Source organism: Sceloporus occidentalis, unplaced genomic scaffold, assembly GCF_023333645.1.
Source record: "Sceloporus occidentalis isolate IW3139 unplaced genomic scaffold, rSceOcc1.0.p SCAF_132, whole genome shotgun sequence".
Lineage (NCBI taxonomy): Eukaryota > Metazoa > Chordata > Lepidosauria > Squamata > Phrynosomatidae > Sceloporus > Sceloporus occidentalis.
In genome coordinates, this window is record NW_028317112.1 from 1,562,559 (window position 1) to 1,585,609 (window position 23,051).

The following is a 23,051-nucleotide window of genomic DNA, read 5'->3' on the forward strand; positions in this document are numbered from 1 at the left end:
GCAACATAATGGCTTAACCTATCAGTACCATCTACTTCTGTCAGAGATGGGAAAGAGAAGCATTGGGTTATTGTCCTTTAGGAATGGAAATAGATGACTTTCTGCCATCACAAGCGAAAACAGCCTTAATGTACTAGTAATTGGAAACATGGATGCATTGTATTCAGAAATATGTTTTTTGTCGTTCTCTAACACTTATTTTCCTATATTTATTTTCTTGTCATCATAAAGAATTCACAGAATGTTCATCCCCACGGACCTTATGACAATCCTGGCTTCCAGCAAGATTTCATATATTCCAATATCTATGCATCAGCTCCACCTCCCGAACCCCAATTCCCTGCCGTGCCGCATTACATCCCACAGGTCTCCGCACATCAGACGATTCCAGCGGCCCAACAAACCAAGCGTCCCGTATGGTCAGGAAGTAAGTGGATTTTCATGGACTTTAATTTTGGGTGTACATGTAATCAAATGGGTATGGATCAAGAGAATGTTGCAGAGGGAGATGATGGATCCCCATTGGCATTACGGGGAAGAACTTTAGCTGTCTTTAAGTTTTAAACACTTATGGTAAGTGGATCTCATACATTTCCCATACCCTGCATTTTACTATTGAGCACACTAAATATATGCGGGAAATCAAGCCCTGATTGGCAAATGGCTAGTAGGCCACTGGCCAACAACGCTGCATTCTCGCCCAATCTGCCAACTGTCGTGGTAGCGAGGTCCTGACGCGCTCTACTTCCCAACCATTTCCCCCTTAAATGGGGATTGTGTCCCGCGACGTCAGCAGGAACGCCCACTGACGTCGGCAGGACCACCCGCCACGTCAGCAGGACCACCCACTGCAGGTAGTCCTGGCCGCGTCCTACAAGGGTAGGCTTCGGGTGCAGGGCCACCTTGTTCGATCCCGTGTGTAATAATGTTTCCAGGTTATATAAGCAATAGATACATAACAGAAACTTGGAAGCAGCCTCCCTATTTAATGATCTCCCCCCTGTTGGGAAGTTGCTGATTGTTGCTGATTGGTTCAGGCAGACTCTGTGTGGGTGGTCAGGGAAGCAGGGAGTTCACTTAATAATTCCTGTGCCTTTATTAGCTACAGTTATACATTGGGTATATTTTAGAGGATTTATTAAGGAAAATAAAATTACTAGATCCAAATCTTCAAAATATCATAAAAAGCGTAGAAAAGATCAATTAAGAATAATTCCTGCATTTTATATTTTAATGCTCGGTGTAGTTTTGTTTAACTTTTTTGTTGATCCAAATACATGTTTCATAATTTTTAAAATAGGATTTTTTTACATTTATTTTACTAAATATTTAAATAATACAGGATTAGACAGTTTTACTTTAAAAATGAAAAAATATATTTTTTTTCATTATCTGATTTCTTTCTTTTAGAGAGAAAAAGAAATATTCTCATTGTTACTGCTATCTGTGTGCTTGTGGTGGCCGCAATAGTAGCTGCTGTTCTTGCTTGGTATTTTGGTAAGGACCATTTACTTTATTTTTTTCTTTTTTTTCTTGGAAATTGAGTTATCTGTGAAACTAAAGATTGTTTATACTTGGTTAATGCTTTTTTTATTGTCATGTACTCCAAGGCTGTATCCTATTCCGCTTGCTTAGTTAGCTTGAGAATGTTGCCCATAATACCGTATTTGCTCGAATGTAAGACAAGGTCTTATATTCGAGGTCATCTTATTGGTATTGGTAAGTCTGGGGAGGCAGAGTGGCATATAGGGGGGTTTAAGGCATATCTGGGGGGCAGAGTGGCATATAGGGGGTATAATGCATATCTGGGGGGCAGAGTAGCAAGCCGTGGGGCAGATGTGCATAACTGGGGGGAGGTTGGCAAATAAAAGGAAATAAAAACAAGAAATGCATTTTTGTCAATAACAGTTTTTATTAAATCTGAAAAAATAGTTTACATGAATTAATATTTACTACTAAAACTTTTTTTTCCTATAGGGTCATCTTATATTCAGGCTTTTTATTTTTTTCCTAAATTAATATTCAATTTTGGGGGGTCGTCTTATAATCAGGGTCGTCTTATAATTGAGCAAATACGGTATGGTCTCCACACATCAAAGAGTTATTTGTCACCTATTCCCCCATCTATTCCCCCATCTTTATCTAAAACGTTTTGATAACTTTAAATAAATTGGTGTGATTTTTTTACCCGGCTCATGTTGGTGTCCTTGGAAATCTTCTCCTTGGTTTGTGTTTTGAATCCGGGGAATTTTCTCTATTTGTTGCAGGACATCGATCTTCTTGAAGCCCAGTTTTGTCAGGAATCTGATCAAATTTACTATCCATTGTCTAATCTTACCCACATTTCACAATTTTTGTCCTGAGAGCCTATGTTCTTCTGAAGCCAAAATAGTTTTCAAAAAGTTGCGAAATGTAACTTTTTGGTGATTCAGAATGGATATCAAAGGGGGTGTCCTACAGACAGCACCACGTTTCAAGCCGCTGAGCGCTTCAGTAGGATCCATTCTACTGCCAATGTCTGCATGGCGATGGCCGCCTATGGGCTCGATTTCATACATGAGAAGGGATAGCCACGTACTTTTGGCCATCCAGTGTAATCTTTGCATTTTAACCTCCAGTAGCAGAAATATTGACACGTTCTCCTGATTTGTTTCCCCAAAGTGACAAATGCAAATTGCGATATGAAATGTGGACCATCTTCAAGTTGCGTCCAGTCCTCCAAGTGGTGCGATGGTAACTACGACTGCCCTTCAGGAGAAGATGAAACTTACTGCGGTACGTATTGTGACTGGCCAATGGCACCCCGTTCCCCCGTTCCATCGCTTGGCATTTACGGAGTATAAAACCAACATGGACAGAACGTTAGCAGTAGGGTCACACTACGGAGAGTGCGGAGAGTTGGCACAGACCAATAGTAAAAACAATGGAAATGAAATAATTTTCGTGAACGCTCCCACTGAACGAGTGACCATCAAGGAACGTGAGTGGAGCCATTGGACGTCCGACCAGTTTGCCCAATGACCAGTCCGGCTCATAGCATAGCACTCCAGAGTCACTGAAATGCTTCACGGACATACCTAATAAATTATATAATAAATAAGATTGTGTATTAATATAATTATTAATTAAAATACAGGGCCAGGGGACTAAATAATTAGTACCAGGGATACTTAATTTCTAATTAATTCGTCGACTGGCTAGCCAAATTGGGACATTGTGTCCTTTAGTGACAGCGTTATTTTTGGACAGTTTGTTGTCACAGCTGACTGTTCTGTGATCATTTATTAATATTAACCCTCTGACAGCAGGGCAGGGTATCGTAACTTGCGTGGCGGTTCTAGATCCCATTCGTAGCTTTACCTTTTATTAGTAAGCTCGCTCGAGCCGGGCCCTCCTCACCTGTTAAGTCAACTTGTTGTGTTCTATACTACTTACGTCCTGTCTACCCGTTGTACTGCGCTGCGGAATATGATGGCGCTATACAAAACAATAAAGAAATCATAATAATAATGGTTTTGGTGCCTTTTTTTTGTTACAGTTCGCCTGTACGGACCAAATTTTGAGCTGCAAGCCTATTCCCCCATCAGGGGCGGGTGGATTCCTGTTTGCAGTCAGGGCTGGAACACAAACTTCGGAAAAGCCACCTGCCAGGAGTTGGGGTACAACACGTGAGTAATTAAGCCCCCCCTTTCTAATCAATCGCATTTCTGCACATTTTCTTTTGCTCTTTCATTTCTGTGATTGTTACTACCGGGTTCTTTTTTGATTTTCTAGAAAAATAAAGTATATTTTTTTTTTATGCGTGGCTGTATGTGGTCACACGATAGCCCAGAAAGTCGCACGCCCAACCTTAATTTGCGTTCCCCGCAGGGAGCAGAGTGCAGGCAGAGTTGTTTATAAGATAATCACGCAGCTGCTTACAGCACAAGGAAGAATATTTCTCGGGAAATGTAAATGCACGAGGGCGTGCCGCTCGATTGTGACAAATGCATTTGTCATGTAAGGTTTAGTTACTGTTATATTTGATGATCACATCAGTGTTTACAATGAAATAGGTTCTTTAATGGGAAAAATACATGTAGAAGGTAAGAGGTTTCAATATAAACTGCATTTCGTCACTGAGGGGGTGGTGGATGCATGGCAGACCCTTCCAGTGGCAGATATTAATATTAATTAAAAAGTCAGCGTATTTAAGTATGCATGGGAGTGGCTACAAATAGGGGTGGGACTAGTATAAGCAAGGGTGGGGCTATCCTCAGAGGGCCTTTAGTGGGAGGAAACTGGGTGAGAGGCATGGAAAGTGGGAAGGGCATAGGAAGACTGTGGGCGTGGTCCAATGCCGCTGCCCTGCTTGGAGAAATAATAAACTGACCCAGAGACTCTGGGAAACGAGACTTCCCCCGGAGACTCTGGGAAATGAGACTTCCCCCGGAGACTCTGGGAAACGAGACTTCCCCCGGAGACTCTGGGAAACGAGACTTCTGGGAATCGAGACTTCCCCCGGAGACTCTGGGAAACGAGACTTCCCCTGGAGACTCAGGGAAACAAGACTTCCCCCAGAGACTAAGGGAAACGAGACTTCCCCTGGAGACTCTGGGAGACGAGACTTCCCCCGGAGACTCTGGGAGAAACGAGACTTCCCCCGGAGACTCTGGAGAAACGCGACTTCCCCCGGAGACTCTGGGAAACGAGACTTCCCCCGGAGACTCTGGGAAACGAGACTTCCCCCGGAGACTCTGGGAAACGAGACTTCCCCCGGAGACTCTGGGAAACGAGACTTACCCCGGAGACTCTGGGTCAAACCAGGAACACGGACAGGCATGACTGTGACTCCTACTATATTGTTAAACTGTCCCTTTAATATTTTAATTGCCCTTTCCTCAAACTTACAACAGCTTCATATACTGTTACCCTCTTAAGTTTTTTGTCTACAAATTCTCTACCTTGTTGTTTTAACCCTGTATCAGAACATTTACTGGTCAGTTTTAAACTGTGTTTTTCACTTGCTTGGTCAGAAATGCTTTTGACTTTGATAAAGGGAGGACTCCCGAAAGCTCGTCTATTATTTTAAATACTGTTAGTCCAATAAAAAAGGTATTACGAGATTCTGCAACATTCTGTTTTGTTTTTTTTTGCATTCTTATACACTGGACTACTACGGCTACCCCAAACTACAGTTATTACACATTCTAACAATAAAAACAATTTGAGTTTAATTGGGTTTTTCTTATGATTTTAGGAGCAGCTATTTAGGATCGGAAACTACGGGGGCCGTATCCACGGGGGCCGGTAGCTTTGCAGTGCTAAATACAAGTTCTCCAAGCGGCTTATTGAGAACGAGCCTTTCAGTAAGGTATTGTACTTTTCACTCTTCTGGTCGCTCGCTTAATAATAATAATAATAATAAAATAATACATTATAACATCTGATTTCCAAATTCCCCCTTGTCTTCTTCTGCTCCCCCGATGCCCCTCTTTCCTCCCCCGATACCCCTCTTTTCTAGGAGCTCAGAATGTTTGCTGGGAATGAGGGTATTGCAGGGTTCTACAGCCTTAAAAGCCCCGATAATGTGTATAGAAACAGCCGGAAATGGATTTATTAACTATAATGAAACATTTCTGATCGCCCATAACTGCAGTCTATTTTCTCATTCATCCAATGATGTCGGAAATCGGAGTTTATCTCCCTTTATTACCGCGGGAAAAAGCTGAACATCATGAGCGTTGCTTGTTTATTTTGCAGGGATAATTGCCCAACATCCCGTGGCGTTTCGTTAAGATGTATAGGTAAGTGCTGCCTCGCTGGCATCTTTATTGTTCTTTTTATTTGCCGTGGTATTAATGGGAAGTGGTGATTATGACGCTGGGTTTTCATGATACACATATTTAATATTATATTACGTATATTACTATATCTGTAATTTATAAATACATATTAACTCCACAGTTAGCAATAAAACATCTATACCCTGTTAAAATCTTAAATTAAATACATTCTTACTACTAATTCATAACCTAACATTATTTTTTATTTTTTTTTATTGTCTCTGGTGTCAACCACATGTTATTGCCCATAATAGACACAACTTACTGTTCAATTTGCATGTTTTATTTTTTTATTATTATTTTTATTACTTTTTTTTTTTATTTTGCCTTAAGTAAACTAGTTCTAATGGAGAGTTTTTTTGATACCCAGATCCCTTTTTCTTCCCCTGATCCCCTCTTTTTTAAAAGGTCAGAATGTTTTGCTGGGTATGAGGGTATTACAAATTCTACAGGCCTAAAACCTTCTTACCTAAAGAACAGACCTCAAACAACACTCACAGACCTCAAACAACCCTCCCTACAACAAAAGTTCCCCCTTTTTTATCCATTTAAAAAAAAAATGTCTTGTCCTCAAAAAAAGTATTTTCTTTTTAAATACCTGTTGGAGTGTTGCACAGACTCCCATGCATTGTACTGTGTGGAAATCGGCGCAGGCAATCTTTAGTTATTGGAATAAGAGTTCTGTGTCATTTAGCTCCGCCTCTGGCTGTCTCTCCTGAAACCAGGATGTGTACTGGGGAACCTACTTCCTGTAGACAATGAAAGCTGAGCTTCTAATGCTTTGGGTGGGACTAGTAGCAGCCAATCGCATGTATGCAAGTAAAACATCAGTGTTGAGGTAGCTCCTATGTGATTGGCTGCAGCTATTGCTTTCTAGAGTGGGAGTGGTGCCGAATATATAGGAAGTGTACATAGGTACGTATCCTGATTTCAGTTGAGGCTACAGGGGAGGAGTTAAATGAGACAGAAGTCGTATTTTCTATTTCCAATAAATAAAGAATGCATGTACTAAATTTCACTGAGTAAAATGCATTGGAGTCCGTGCAAAATAGACTCCGATATGCATCTAACCCCTTAATGACAAAGCCCATACATGTACGGGCTCAAAATGCATTGTTTTCAATAGGTTTAGGGACCGCCCATTGCCCTTAAGGGGTTAACCTGAAAATGGGGCTGAAGTGCTCCTTTAAATTTTGAGACATAGAATCATAACATATTTTTGCATATTACCAGAGGTTTGGATCTTTTTTAATTTTATAGATTGTGGCGTGAGACAAAGTTCAGCTTCTTCCAGTCGGATAGTAGGTGGAATCCCCTCTCAGCCTGGGAATTGGCCGTGGCAAGTAGGTCTTTTAAGCAATTTCAGATTTACCTGCGGCGGCTCTATCATTACCTCTAAGTGGATCGTCACCGCTGCTCATTGTGTAGAAGGGTAAGTTGTTGTTTTTTTAATGTTTTATCTGCAGAGCATCTCAAGCCTAAAATTAATAGAAATCCCACCTTGAGCCCAGGAGTTATAATCCAAATGTTTAGAATAGGGTTAAATCACTTGTGTTCCTTATAACAATAAAACATTTTCATGCAATAACTACCTGAAGCATGAAAAAAAGAAAAGTAGACCTGGACTGATGATCTGACACAGTGGGCACACCGGACAATTTCTGCTGGGCCCCTGGCGAAAAGCTCAGAATTTTGCTCTCAAATACGTGAACCCACATTCACTCTCACACACTCTCATTCTTGTTCTCTCGCTCACGCTCTCTAAATGTTTCCCTTCCTTCTCTGCCGACCACTTCTGCTTCCATATTGTCTTCATCTTCTATCTTTTTTCTTCTCTTTTCCATTTTCGTCCACATCCCCGCGGACATAACCCGGCGGGAAGTTCACTTAGGGCAAAATGGCGGCGCTTTCGGTGACGTCCTCTGCCCTGACCCTCCATCCGGTCTCGCCGGGTTATGTCTGCGGAGATGCGGATGAATGTAGAAGAGAGAAAATAAAAGATTAAGAAAAAGCGGAAGTGATTGGCAGAGAAGGCAGGGAACATTTAGAGAGCCTAAGAGAGAGTAAACGAGAATGAAAGTGTGAGAAAGAATGAATGTGGGCACCGGGCAACAAATTAAAAATCCCCACCGAATGTTTGGGCAAACCGAATGGGCATGGAGCCCAAAACCGAATGGGCATGGAGCCCAAAAACAAATGAGTAAAAAAACGAACCGAAAAATTATTTTTAATAATTTTAAGCCCATTTGCACATGTCTAAATATATAAATATTTTATATATATATATATATATATTTTATTTCTAATTGTCTCTATTGTTATTATTTTTTTTTTAATTATTGCTCTTTGATACCCAAATCCCTCTGTCCCTTTTTTCTCCCCTGCACCATTCTGCACATGAGCAGTGTTCATTCTCAGGTGTCCCGGTCACCAGAGAATAAAACGGGACAGCGGGTTGGAGTAGCAAAACTGGGACTGTCCTGTGCAAAAGCAGGACAGTTGGGAGGCATGCGACTTTTCTGTAGTATTGGCCGATTTGAATAATTGGAAGGTATAGGAATTTTTTTGAAAAGGGTCTTTTTTAACATTATGGAACATATTCCTGGGAAATTATTGTTGCTATGATGGACTCTGATTTCATTTCAGGAGCAACGCAAACGCCAGAGTATGGACAGTTTACTACGGATCGATATATAAAGGCCAGGGCTTTTCTTCATCTGTGGAAAGAGTTATTGCGTACCCAGGTTACGATACAGAAACGAAGAACAATGATATCGCTCTGATGAAACTCCGATCAGAGATAACATTTACTTGTAAGTTTATCATTTTTCATTCTATTAAAAAAAAATAGCATAAAATTTGGCAAAATTAAATTGAAATGTCACCTAAAATGACATAGAAAATTATTTACTAAAAGTCTGCTTTTTAGTGGCCCTTTATCACTCCCATCACTCCTGTGTTCCAATGGCCCTTTATCACTCCCATCACTCCTGTGTCCCAATGGCCCTTTATCACTCCCATCACTCCTGTGTTCCAATGGCCCTTTATCACTCCCATCACTCCTGTGTTCCAATGGCCCTTTATCACTCCCATCACGCCTGTGTTCCAATGGCCCTTTATCACTCCCATCACTCCTGTGTTCCAATGGCCCTTTATCACTCCCATCACTCCTGTGTTCCAATGGCCCTTTATCACTCCTATCACTCCTGTGTCCCAATGGCCCTTTATCACTCCCATCACTCCTGTGTCCCAATGGCCCTTTATCACTCCCATCACTCCTGTGTTCCAATGGCCCTTTATCACTCCCATCACTCCTTTGTTCCAATGGCCCTTTATCACTCTCATCACTCCTGTGTTCCAATGACCCTTTATCACTCCCATCACTCCTGTGTCCCAATGGCCCTTTATCAATCCCATCACGCCTGTGTTCCAATGGCCCTTTATCACTCCCATCACTCCTGTGTTCCAATGGCCCTTTATCACTCCCATCACTCCTGTTGTATTCGCTGATCCAGGTTTAAGTTTAAACCCTTTTGCAATTATGTTACAGCTAGAAATCTCCTTGTTTTCCACAATAAACAACTAAGTGACCCCAAACGTTAGAACGGTAGGGTATAAGTGACATTTAAGCTTAAACGTGTAAAATAAGCTTCTGTGAAAACATCAAACTTCAGGGGTTGATTTCCTTTTAATTTTTGAAAATGTTAATATTTGCAGCGACCGTCAAACCCGTGTGCTTACCCAACGACGGAATGATATGGAGAGCTGCAGATACCTGTTGGATTTCTGGGTGGGGAGCTACGTATGAAGGAGGTAGGACCACTTGGATTCATTCTTGACATTAAAAAGAACGCTCAAGAAGATGGCCAATCGGACCCAGCAAAATCAAACGTCTATTGTGAGAATTGATTCTGAACATGAAGCATGTTTTGGCCGCCTTATGTTTGATTCAGTAGCGCTGGACCACAGAACAATTACTTTTATTAATGAATTTATTTAGTAGTCTGGAATTTATGGTTACTTGAAACGTTGTATGAGAGAGCCACCTCCAGCCTTGGCTAACAGAGGACCTGACCTCATGATGGAGTTGGTGATGAGTGTCCACCTAACTAATAAGTTGCTTTATAGTAAAACTGTGTTAATTACAACATATATATACTTGGCTTCTCAAAGTTCTGTTCTTGGTTACAGGATCATCAACTGAAACATTAAGGGAAGCTTCAGTACGTTTGATTGACAGAACGGAATGTAACAAACCCTCCGTATACAATGGAGCCATCACTCCTGCAATGATCTGTGCTGGTTATCTTGCGGGAGGGATAGATACTTGCCAGGTAAACTTTCTTTGGTATCTCACGGACTTTCAGAATTTGAAGGCTTAGTGTTAAACGTTAATCCTGTCGCAACGCAGTAAAAGCGCAGCAGTCACCATACCGACCAATGGTTACAGCTGATGGCTCCACTTTTACCGCTGTGTACCAGAACCATACCACCCATTATCTATCCATTCAGACTGAGAATAGTCCCAAAGTAAACTGGATTAAGAAGTCCTGTGGTCATTTATATGCTAGTAATATTCTCACCATTCTGGGTGTTATAGAGAATTGGGGGGGTTAAAATCCTGCAGGTACATATTTTTTTCCCATCTGGATGAATGCAATTAAGGATATCATAGCTTGAATATAACAAACGTCATCATTTTGTATCCATAGGGTGACAGTGGGGGTCCTTTGGTCAGCAACACAAACTCATTGTGGTGGCTCGTCGGAGATACCAGTTGGGGAACCGGATGTGCCAATCGTAACAAGCCTGGTGTATATGGGAATGTTACCGTTTTTCTGAGTTGGATTTATCATCAAATGCAGGTAATTTTTACTTTCAGTTCTGGCAATATTATATTTTTGCATCATTTTAGCAATATCCCTGTGTATTTTTGTGGTGGGTGGTAGGCAAAAGGAACTTGGAGGGAGGAATATGTGGTGGAGAACGGTCTGGAGAACTTTTTGATAATAGCTCAAGTAATATGGAATAATAAAAAAACAATACCCATAAAAGAAACGTTCCATTACATGAGAGGGGTGCCAACAGGAACCTGGCCAAAAGTTGTGGATCTACAATTTGTAATCAGCTAATTGTCCAAGCGTCAGGGAAGCACCTTATTGACTAATTCTGGGGTGTATGATACAAGGATAAATATTACCAGGAAAGACTAAGGGATCTCAATATAAATAGCTTAAGGAGAAAACAGAGGTAAAGGAAGGTAAAGAAATATCAGAACAAGAGTTTATAATGTAAAACTAGAGGGTCAAAGGCTTATCTAACACGAGGAAGTTTTACTTTACTGAGAGGGTGGTAGATGCAAGGAACAGCTTCCCAGCAGTAATAGTAGAGGCAAATTGAGTGACACGCATGGGATAGGCATATGGCTCCTGAATCTAAGACAAGACCAACGACTGATTAAGGTCCGAGTCTTTACAATAGGAAGACTAGATGGCACTTGGGTCTGATATGTCATGCCGTCACATATTATGTTTCTATGAGAGTGTAAAAAGTTTTACACATTCTGAAATTTGTCTCAACGCTGTCTAACTTTTCCAGACCTACAGATGATGTCACCAGCAATCCCTTCTTTTGCCCTGGTTTCCTCGTCAAGCATCAAACAGCCTTAGACTCTTAGGCAGCCATATTGGAATACCGTGGACTCCTCGTCTATTCCATACCTCTTCCACAATGGACCTGTCCCCCACGCGATCTACCGAATTTCAAAATGTGCCCCACTTGCGTCTGTTTCGAATGTAAAAATACCGAAATGTAAATATATGTAAAATAGAATTTCTTTTTAACCAAAAGTGCCATTTGCAGTAACTTTGTAACATTCCACATATTAATACATCTAAATGATTTTATTTTAAACGGGAGATTCGGGAGAAATATATTTATTTTGATACAATGTGCGGTCAGGAACAAGAATGATTGATTGATATTGGTTAACAATAATAATATTTCAATCATTGGGTGCTATCTTGGACATTAGACGTGCAGTAAAATTAAAGTTTGCGTTCACTGAAGGGAAATTCCTTGATCATTAATTACATTTTACTTGCGGCAGCGTACAGAACAAATGCTGGATGAAGACAAGCATGATATTGTTTACAGCACTGCTGCAAGATTAACTAATAAAAGGGTAAAAAAGTGGAAATATGTAAAATGTGCCGGAATAGAAGTTACACCTGGGCATATGCTAGAATTGTGATGTAATTCATAATGTTGGTGTGATCTATATTAGAATTGTGGCACAACAGAAAATGACAGAATATGACATTATATGCATACTTGAGAGCTACCCGGGCAGGAGAGGGCTGGCAACATCCAGGGGCCCTGTAATAAAGCAGCCCAAGACACACTTGGGTGCACTGCTGAGAATGTATAGGAAATTCATACAAGGATCCAGTTATCATGGAAATGCCACCTAAATCTACTGTTATACAACACTGGAAAAAGATTCAGATAGTGACCCAAAATTTTTACCTAAATTGTCACCTTGTCCCGTCTTGCCAGCCCCCCTCCCCGTTCCCATGGTGGAAAATGGGTGGCGCTGGGGCAAATAAAGCAGGACTGGCTGCTCTGAGCTCCCTGGGGGAGTGGCTGTGGTTAAGGGGCAGGGCTAGTTATGCGCAGGGGTGGGGTCAGCTCCAGTTAGAATTTGTAGGGACAGAGCACAGAAGTAGTGGGCAGAACCTGGGCAAAGAATGGGCAGAACAAAAATCGTCCCTCCCCTGTCCAGAGATTAAAGAGCGGTCCGGGGTCCCCAGTATGGTTATATGTGACACTATATGTATATACTATAGTATATACTATACTATATGTAGATTTAATGCTCCTATGCACAACAAAACCTCACAATTTTAGTCTTTTGTTTTGTCTTACATTTCTAGCATGTTCTGTTTTATCAAGCACAGAAGTAAAAATAACACCCTAAATTACCCTTAAAAAATTTATGTATTTTATTTGTCTGTGTTTTTTTTATGTATAAAGCAGTTCTCACAATGATTTGCACTTTTATCAGGTTTACAATTTGCACTGGATTAGTTAGGATTAATAAAGACGTCTGAATTCTGGAATATTTCTTGGGGCGTCTTTTTTTTTTTTTTTTTTTTTTTAGCGGTCTTTAGGATTGAAAAAAAATTGTATCGCAGTCTTTGAATGTTTTTAATTTGCCGCGTCTAGAATCATTTTATCGGACCCGTCTACCTCGATAAAAGCGAATGTCTGGTTAAAGATGGAAACATTAGGGCTGACAACTTGTCTTCTTCTAGGAAACCTGGAAAGGGTATAAAAGATGGTAATAAATATTTGATATCGCATAGAATGTCCATTTGGGATTTATTGTGCCAAAATCAATGTAAAAGTTCTGTATAGCCTGGGGGTATATAGCTCATAAATATTTTATTTACTGGTGTAAATTGGACAATATGTAGAACTTTAATAAACACATTTCCTGATTTCTAACCGTATTGTATGTGTGTTTAATATTCTATGCTTCATAGCAGAGGGTTGTCGTCGCGTATGGTTAATATAGAGTCAAGCTGGATTGTAAACTCATAGGTGCAGTCGGGTTTTGGCGCTTCGCCAGGTCTCTGGATCACTGCTGAGAATATCCGCAATATCCTTCCTGAATTTTGCTAATTTCTATAGAGATGTTTGCAATAATTTTATTTTATATTTATTTTGTTATAGAAATTGTGACAATTAATAATTTTTTTAAAGTATTTTATTCAATACATACCCTGCCACATATGCTACACACAAACTAATAATAATAAAAGTATGGATACATTTTTTTAATTTTTTTTTTATTTTTTTTTGGGGGGGGGGGAGAAATGCCACGGATTCGCAATCTGCTTCTGAAATATTCTGTACAGGCCATGTTAACCAGGGAACTTGGCAAGTCGTCGATGTGCCGCCTTGAGACGTTTAATTTTGTTCTTCAGATTATTTCTCTCTCTGGAGAGGTTGTTCTTCTCCTGAAGAAGGTAATCTAACTTCTCTCTGTCTTGAATCAGGTGTATCATTTGAATTTCCAAGTTGTTCGCAAACTCGTGGAGAATATAATACTGGATGATCAAAGGAACTTGATTGGAAAGGCGGCTAGTTGCGCTCTAAAAAGTAATTAAAAAAAAAAACATTGTTCCACAATGTAATTATTTTATAGAAAATATGAAAGTTTATTCTCAAAACAGACATTGTAGATTGTAAAATCATGTGACCAGTGCCTCCTCCCCTTTTGTTTCTATAAATCCCAAGCCGTTGTGTGTTCAAGTACTGATTAAGGTCTGGGGTCTTTACATCTGTGAGCAGACTAGATGGGCCGAATGAGTATTATCTGACATCAAATTTTATTATTATAATAAAAAATCTAGAAAAAGGAAACTATGATTTTTTTTTGGTCTTTTTTTCCAATTGTAGCCTTTTTTAAAAAAAATTTAATTTTTTTTTTTTTGTTGGCTTGTGGTTGCGGTAAAAGACATGAGTTTTGCTATAAAGAAAAGAGAATTCTAAAAGTGTAAAATAAAAATAAAAATGTTTGAAAAGAAGGTTAGTGGAGAAGACAAACATAACATATGGCCGGTGGCGGCGAAGCTCACCCTGAAATACGCCTTTATGTGATCCGACATTTCATTAACCGACAGCTGCAGCTGAGATGTGAATTTCACGGGAGCTGCAGCTTCTTCTCTTATTTTCTTCAAACTCCCGCCATATATGTTGTCCTGGCAGTAGATAATGCTTTCCATTTTGAAGTAGGTTTTGATGATTTTTTCCGCTTCCTGTTGCTGGGCGTAACATATATCTTCGATTTTGCTCTTATAGAAAGTAGAAATAACATTATGTGAGTAGGGTGATCACTTGTTCTAGATTACCCAGGACCGGGTCCAGACTGGGAGTGCAAATTTCACTGGTACCAGAAGGACCCTATTTTGGCCCAATACAAGGTATCAAGTTGGACTAATGACTATTATACACATTATTGCAACTTTATGCTGTGGGACAGTTGAAGAAAGTCATACCCCTCCCAAAAAATCCCAAGCTTCTAGAAAAGAGGGAAATAAGGAGAGGAAAAGTGGACAGGGAGATTCTGGTCTTGCAATGTGAGTTAAAGTAACCCGAAAACATGTGCTTTTCAAAGGCTACCAATATTTTATTGCGTTCAAGTCGGTTATACACGCCTACCTTGGCTTTTCGGTAAAGATTTGGGAATGCCGTGAACTGTTTTGAGGCTATTTCACTAAAAGCAACCTGGACAATTGCTAAAGAAAAAAAATGAAATGTTCATTAATAAAGACCATAAAAAATGTATATTTGGCAACCATAAGAAAATTAAAATGAATACAGAATATTAGTTACCGCATCCCGGTGCTCCATATTGCAACCAAGCACTGGCCATCTGGCACACCGGGCAAATGACAGAGCCACGCGCTCACCAGATCTGTCGCAAGTATGGCCTACCGCACGCTACGTAAGCATAAAAACGTAGGGGGCTTGTATGGTTGTATGTATGTTGTGAGTACTAATGTGTATGAATAAGTGTATGTGAGCATGAATGTCTATATACTGTAAGCTCTATGCTTGCCTCTAAATAAACATGTCTATTTTTTGCCGAATTGAAGAGAGTTCACGGTCTATTTATGTATTCGGAAAGCAGTTAAAGCTCAGGACGGTAGGATCCCATTGTCGTTAACACTTTCATTCCTTCAAAAATAAGTTAAAATGGGTTTTCTCGGGTAGGATTCATTGGCTTGACACATAAAAATAAGTGATTGAAGTAAAAATAAATAAACGTGTGGTATTTCGTAATAGTCTCTTATGAAACAGTTTTTTTATATGGACCAACTTATACTCACCAGTGACGTCATTCAACTTTGTAATGGCTGGTTCTTCAAACGTCTGGACTTGATGCCTTACAATATTCTCAAATGTTTTAAAGCTAACAAATCCAGGAAACTCCCGGCCGCGATAACGATTCTCATAAAGATACATATCATCTTTTAATTGGCTTGAGACTAAAAAGAAAAAAAAAGACAAAATTGTTTACATTTTCTATGTTACACCAGAATCTGAATAAATTTTCGTTTAATTTTATTTAGCAGCTAAATTGAGGGTTTTTTAACTGCTTGCCTACTTCATTATACCTTCCCACTGCCCTGGTTTTGAAGCCGTACTGTCCTGGGTAGCTGCCCACTGTCCTGTTTTTGCAAGTAGTGGGGATCAAGGGCCGGTTGGTAAGATCAGAGGATCTCCCCTGACTAGCCAAGGAAGCTGCAGCAGCACAGACCTCCATTGCAGCTCTCAAGTGGCCACTTCACGATGCTCTGCAGCTGAGCGCCAAAAGGTGGCTGTTCTGCTATGGTGGGTCGGTAGGTGGGTCAAACACCTTCCCACCACCGACAAAGGTCTTCAATTTCATTCCATTCCATTTTTTTGTTTGTTTGTTAATACTTACATTCACTTGAAGATTTTGTCAGAAAGGCTTCCCAGGAAAAGAAGTGCCTTCGAACGTTAGTGAAAAGCTTTAAGAGACCATTGGTTGTCTCTTCTTCTCCTTTGGTCGCGTTGTTTATTTCACTTGAAAATTGTCGAATTTTCTAAAAGCAAATTTAACAAACTAGTAAGAGTAAACAGAAACGCTTAAGTAAATGTAAATGTTGATGATCAATCAAGAACTACTAATATTTTTCGTTGTTGATTAAATACAGTAGTGAAGAACTGAGGAATAACTCCTTTTATCTGCAGACCCAGAGGTCCCTATTGCTCTTCTAAAGAAGTAATTGCCCCCAGAATTTCCTCAGTCAGAGAATCCCTCCGGGTGATTACAGAGGACCTGTTGACTTTGATATTCGTGAATAACTAAACTCATTTAGGGTAACTGGAGATAATGTTTTTTGTTTTGTAATAAATTAATTAATTTGGATATATTTTATTTTTTTCCATGGGTGATGAGATATGTGGCAAAAGGTGGCAGAACTAGAATAACAAAAGTTCTTGCCTTTCTTCTACCCTCAACCTTTCAAAAGTTGCCTAAAGCAGTTACCACCAACAGTAACTTAATTATACCGAGGAATAATCTTCTACATCCGCTTAGACAATACGGCATGTGAAAACTATAATTTAAAACAATCTGTATTTAAAGGGGAAATGTTTTCCCATTTATTAATGTTTTTTTAAGATGCTATCAAAGAGAAGAACGAAACGCCGGCTTACATCGATAAGGAAGCTAAGTTTCTCCATCTCTGTTTCCGGAATTCCCAAACCGATCATTTTCAATTTTTCTTCTGCTTCAGAAAGCTTGGTCTTGATTTGATTCTCTAAATACGGCAGATTTTTCTGGAAAAAAAAAAAAGGAGCTTGAAAAATAGCTATTAAATATGTGATTTGTGAGTCCACATTGTCGCGTTATGTGCTATTTATTTACCTATTGTACAGCATTTAATTAATAATAATAATATTAATAATAAATACTCTTTAAGACTAAGGTCACCAGGTGGTTGCTTTAGTCTTAGTGATAGCTTTGGTTTTTTTGTGTGTGTTGTGCTTTCTCCTTTCCATCCATAATTCCGTGTACAATGCATACATAATCAATTCAGAAACAAAAATATTAAACATATTCCATGCAATCCATACAAAAAACAAGATGTAACAGCCACAGGACAATATACATTTGGACTATATACATATTTGGGGATATAATTACCATATTTCCCCATGTATAAGACGCACCTTTTTTAGAAAAAATTGAGGTCTAAAAATTGGGTGCGTCTTATACAGTGGTGGTAGATTTTTTATTTTTTTTTAAACGAACTGCTGCTTACCTTCATCCGCCGCTAGCAATCACACTCATATCATGCCCAGGCAGCCAGTACAAAAACTTTATGTAATTTTTTTTTTAATTTTGGCCCCCCAAAATGGGGGTGCGTCTTATACATGAGGAAATACGGTAGTGTGTTTAATACTCACACAGATATGTTCCACTAATTCGGTTGTAAGCTTCTCTGCCAAACAAGGAATAGTTGCATATCCTTCTGTCAGAAGACAACTGTAGGAAACACATTGGGAAAGGGAATGAAACAATCCTCAGAAAGCATGACACACACACACAGTTTCCCTTACCCTTTACAGCAAGCAGCGTATTTGTATTCATTATTGAGCTTCATACAGTTACTACTGTTGGACACTTTCATGAAATTATTCTTAAAATTTCCATTAAACCCGTTCCTACTCTTTTAAGGAAAGAAAACAGCACAATGTTTAGAAAACTTAAATTTAATATGATAAAAATCTAAAAAATAAAATAAAATACGTTCTTCTTCCACACAATGGGGGCTTCCTGCCTCCTGACTATATTTCTTGTTTGTAAATTAGTGTAACTTGTTGTATATGTTCATTTTATTTTATTTCCTTTATTTATTCCAGTTATTTTTTATTATAAGTAAAAGAAACAGGTAGGGGAGCTGCATATTCACCAATGAAAAGACCTCACACAACCAGTCCAAATGTTACCTAAAATGTTCATGTTCCTCAAAGAATGCCTTCTCATTATTCAAAGCCTCCTCCAGAGAAAGTTTTTCCTGTATCTCCTTTTGCCCCCGACACTTGACAATCATGAAGCCTTTATTGAGAGCGTAAACCTGATTTCGAACGACGCTGATAACTTGGTTTTCCGCTCCTTTGTCAACCAAGTCCGGTTTAGTCAATATACCTGTTACGTGTAGAAGACGGCATGATTACACCAATTAGCTTAAAAGTGGAAAAATAAATATTCCTCGTCAATCAGTAAATCAGTGTTATACAAAGTTACAAGGTTCTCTTCCCCATAGATCGTCAATAAACAGATATCCCTCTGGGTGATTAAAGAGAATCTGCTGCCATTACCGTCTTTAAATAACTCAATGAAATAATTATTATATTATAATATAGTTAGTTTAAACGTCATGGATGCCCCTGTCCCTTCCACCAGCCCACCGTGAAAAGGCTGCTTAAACCAATCAACAACAATCAGCAACAGGAGGGCAGAGATAAGTTCACGGCCAGGGGTCGGCACCAACATTGCTCATGGTGGACATTTACTGGGGTCTATGGCGGACAATTCGATGATGTTCTATGGACCTTCACAAACGGACCTTGCCACGGACACTGGTGTCCTTGTACGGACACTTTGACTGTTCCCGTTCACCATATAATAAGGACTTAATGTGTTAGATTTAGCCAGGGTTGATTGCTCCAAAATTCTAGGCCAGACTAGGCCACTGACCAAACGTAGACTTCAGGAAATCATGCACTAAACTATTCTGCAAAAGCAGACAGTCACTGGAGCTCGGCGTTCTGGGTTATTTCCAGGTCAATGAGAAAGGGACAAGCTGTAGTATATATGATAAGAAACAGAGAACCATTTGCTATTACCTAACGTTCTTTCCCCGCTGGGATCCACCTGGCGCGCCATCTCAAGAGCTTCAGTTGTTGCAATGTCAACATTACTGGGAACCACAACCAGGCTAATGGTCTGTTGCTTCAGGATGTACTTGTGGATCATATTCTTGATCTACAAACAGAAAGAAGAATATATATATATATTTATTTTTTTTTAAAAACCTATAGCTTGAATTACTGTATCGTTTGTATGTCAACCACTTACATGTAATGTCACCAAGACTGTTTATCAACAGGATAGAAATATTTTAATCCGGGGGGGGCTTTAAATATGTTTTAGTCTGTAAATTCTATTACATGATTTTATTTAGTCTATAGAACTGTAATATTCTTTATTCCTCTTTTCCATTGCTAGTGTGTGACAGACTTCATTATATTAGACTTACAAGACATATAAATAATAGAACTTTAACGTAAAGTATGAAAGGGTTTCGAAAATCCATTCGACAAGTAGTGTCTCATTGTTACCAATGCTTAGAATGTCATAGATATTTCAGAAATGGATAACATTGGATATAGTTCAATGATTATTCATATATAGACTAGCAGACCTGTTGTCCAATGTCTTTGCGTTGATTAGACAAAGCAATCCGTGTGATTCCAGGCAGATCAATCAATGTTAAGTCAGGAACATTCGGAGCTTCGATTTCCAACGTTATTAGATCCTCACTGACGTCACTCCCGGTGCCAGCCATGCAATCTTGAGCTACAAAGAAAAACAGATTAGAGAACTTCAGAACCAGCAATTATTGGTGAACTGGTGGAACAAAAATGTCTCTCCAAGAAGAAGGGCTGAGTCGGCATTGTATAACGGGTGGTGTCATATTGGCAGACCCATTGAAATGTTCAAACTTGATGATGACACGTGGTTTAACAAAAAAAAAAAATGTTCTTTGTCAAGCGCTTAAAAAATGATATTTTCTTTAAGTAACTATTAACTAATAATGTTCTTGGCTTCCCACCATCTTTTACCTTTGCTTACTTCACCCTCCACTTCTCCAGAGTCAGCGAGCTCTTTCTCATGTTCCCCATATTTAATTTTTCCTCTCCAAGGACAGTCTTCTTGTGCCTTCTTAAGCTTCAGTTCCAGTGGGCATCGTGTAACAATCCCTGTACAGAATAGACAATATACAGCAGCAAGAATTAGAGACCGATAAGACACGGATATTGCACCTTCTTCATATTAAAAACAAATAAAAGATAGGGTTAATTTGGGGCATTTTTTCCCCAAAAAAATTCTGAGCTGGTCTATTTGGTATTTGACTTGTAAAATGAGGATGAGCATTGCCAACGTACTATATATATAAAAAAAATACCCCAAAGAAATTAAAATAATAAATTAACCCAATATTGGTTAAAATACCACAGTGAAAAAGTATATAAATGGTAATACCAATTTAAACAGTGCTAAATGAGCCCAAGTGAGAGTCTTCCACGGCATTTAAATGTCATATAAATACTCCATATATGGTGATAGAAAAATATTTTAATAAATAAATCAATAAAAAGTAAGATACAAATAAATAGAATCTATTTATTTTTTTCTTACTTTTTATTGATTTATGAAAATTAATACTGTGGCCAGAATGTGTTAGTCTAGAGCCCCCAGTGGACGTCTGTGGAATTGCAATCAAAGTGCATGTTCTTCAAATTAGATTAGCTGAGGAAGTAACTGGAACATTTGCTAGCGTTCTTCTTATAAATGGATTTACAGCAGATTGAAAAATGGGACTAAAGTGAACCAGAAGAATTGTGTAAAATTCTAATTTTGTATTATTAAGTGTTCACCTTAAAGAGGTATACTCACCACTGCCTCTGGGGAGAGTTACTCCAGATAGGGCTTCCAAAACAGAGCTTTTCCCTGAGCTCTGATCACCAATGACAGCAATAGCCGGTAAGGCCAGGTCTTTTTCAACCCCTAGAGCCCTCAGGGAGTCAATGAGGTCAATACACGGCCGGATCTTCTCCTCATACTGGCTGCACAAAATGTTATTCATTCTCTCTGTCTCTGTCAAGACGCAAGATGTGTCAAAGTGTATGAATATACGGCCACAAATACACAAAACTAAATTAAAAGCTCTTATAATCACAGCTCTCCCTTTATTCCATGTCTAAACAAGTGAGCGTCTAATTAGCAGAAAGAACAATTGTAATTGATAGCGAAGGTCATTTCCACAGCAGAAGCTCATTACAGCCGATGTGGTACAGCTAGAACACATAAAAGTGGCTAAAATGAAGCTGTCAGCATACATTGTATTGCACAAAAAACTAGATCTGTTTTTTGTGCAATACAATACAAAAAGAAATCCTTACCTACTGAACTTAACCCTTTCTGTCTTCAGATTATCAAACAGGGAAAAGAAAAAATGTCGGTGCGCTAAGCTAGTCTCAGGCTCAAATAATACAAATATGTAATACGAGGCCTACCAAACAGGTGTAAGCATGCAGCAAGAAACAGTGTATTGGCTGTACAATGTATACAAAAAACAAAAACTGTCTGCGCTTCTTACCCTAATAAAGTTGGCAACAAATATATAAACATAATATAAATGAGAGGTTTTGGTTATATGAATTGGCCAAAGCATAATTAAGCTCACCCGCCACGTCAAGGCACACTCTCAATAGGGTGAGAACCTACTCTCACTTCCTACATAGTGGACACACAAAGCAGTTTATACTGCTACCAAAACCTTATTAATGTGTTGGGGGAGGTGCAATTAAACCTCCTCCCCATTAACCCCTGGACAGCAAGCTGCAACCAGACTGATGAGGAGCCAACAACCTCAAATATGTGCAAACAGGGAAAAGAAAAAATGTCGGTGCGCTAAGCTAGTCTCAGGCTCAAATAATACAAATATGAATGTAGGAAGTGAGAGTAGGTTCTCACCCTATTGAGAGTGTGCCTTGACGTGGCGGGTGAGCTTAATTATGCTTTGGCCAATTCATATAACCAAAACCTCTCATTTATATTATGTTTATATATTTGTTGCCAACTTTATTAGGGTAAGAAGCGCAGACAGTTTTTGTTTTTTGTATACATTGTACAGCCAATACACTGTTTCTTGCAGCATGCTTACACCTGTTTGGTAGGCCTCGTATTACATATTTGTATTATTTGAGCCTGAGACTAGCTTAGCGCACCGACATTTTTTCTTTTCCCTGTTTGCACATATTTGAGGTTGTTGGCTCCTCATCAGTCTGGTTGCAGCTTGCTGTCCAGGGGTTAATGGGGAGGAGGTTTAATTGCACCTCCCCCAACACATTAATAAGGTTTTGGTAGCAGTATAAACTGCTTTGTGTGTCCACTATGTAGGAAGTGAGAGTAGGTTCTCACCCTATTGAGAGTGTGCCTTGACGTGGCGGGTGCGCTTAATTATGCTTTGGCCAATTCATATAACCAAAACCTCTCATTTATATTATGTTTATATATTTGTTGCCAACTTTATTAGGGTAAGAAGCGCAGACAGTTTTTGTTTTTCAGATTATCAGCAAGGAACAAGCGGTAGAATTAGGCGCTGAACAATAAGGTTATTTAGCCTTTCGTAGTTCTTTTGTAGCAGGCAGCAGAATATGGAAAGAAAGAAAAAACAATAATAAAACATATAACTTGTTATAAAATTAATATTTTTACCTATTCTTATACAAATGTATCTACAAGGTCTGTCACGATAGTGAGGCCTTATTGGTAAAATTCTTGTAAATGTGTGTTCGGTACTTGTCACACAGTTCTCCTTATAGGGGAAGCCC

General features: G+C 39.2%; 2 protein-coding genes across 2 annotated transcripts; one reads left to right on the top strand and one right to left on the bottom strand.

Annotated features, from left to right (window-relative positions):
• Positions 1–2,730: 2,730 nt before the first annotated feature.
• On the top strand, positions 2,731–11,435 carry LOC149281447 (transmembrane protease serine 2-like). Its single transcript, XM_089499299.1, has 9 exons — positions 2,731–2,980; positions 3,539–3,668; positions 5,743–5,786; positions 7,086–7,257; positions 8,472–8,638; positions 9,543–9,638; positions 10,017–10,159; positions 10,538–10,690; positions 11,424–11,435. Exons 1-9 carry the CDS (start codon positions 2,731–2,733, stop codon positions 11,433–11,435), a joined length of 1,167 nt encoding a protein of 388 aa, XP_089355425.1.
• A 2,318-nt stretch (positions 11,436–13,753) lies between these two features.
• Positions 13,754–21,301, bottom strand: LOC149281448 (interferon-induced GTP-binding protein Mx2-like). Its single transcript, XM_089499300.1, has 12 exons — positions 21,112–21,301; positions 20,277–20,414; positions 19,856–20,010; positions 19,278–19,416; positions 18,378–18,576; positions 17,835–17,913; positions 17,082–17,204; positions 16,324–16,465; positions 15,725–15,883; positions 15,054–15,130; positions 14,471–14,686; positions 13,754–13,984 (listed from the first exon to the last, which is right to left on the bottom strand). Exons 1-12 carry the CDS (start codon positions 21,299–21,301, stop codon positions 13,754–13,756), a joined length of 1,848 nt encoding a protein of 615 aa, XP_089355426.1.
• Positions 21,302–23,051: the final 1,750 nt, after the last annotated feature.

Bases quoted from the DNA above. Each gene is read 5' to 3' on its own strand.
- LOC149281447 (XM_089499299.1), top strand. From the start codon at position 2,731: ATGGTAACTACGACTGCCCTTCAGGAGAAGATGAAACTTACTGCGGTA. The intron at 3,669-5,742 runs GTGAGTAATTAA...TTTATTTTGCAG, and splicing joins CAGGAGTTGGGGTACAACAC to GGATAATTGCCCAACATCCC. The intron at 5,787-7,085 runs GTAAGTGCTGCC...TTAATTTTATAG, and splicing joins CGTTTCGTTAAGATGTATAG to ATTGTGGCGTGAGACAAAGT.
- LOC149281448 (XM_089499300.1), bottom strand. From the start codon at position 21,301: ATGAATAACATTTTGTGCAGCCAGTATGAGGAGAAGATCCGGCCGTGT. The intron at 19,417-19,855 runs GTCTGCTAGTCT...TTCTGTTTGTAG, and splicing joins GCAAAGACATTGGACAACAG to ATCAAGAATATGATCCACAA. The intron at 16,466-17,081 runs GTAAGCCGGCGT...ATTTGCTTTTAG, and splicing joins AACTTAGCTTCCTTATCGAT to AAAATTCGACAATTTTCAAG.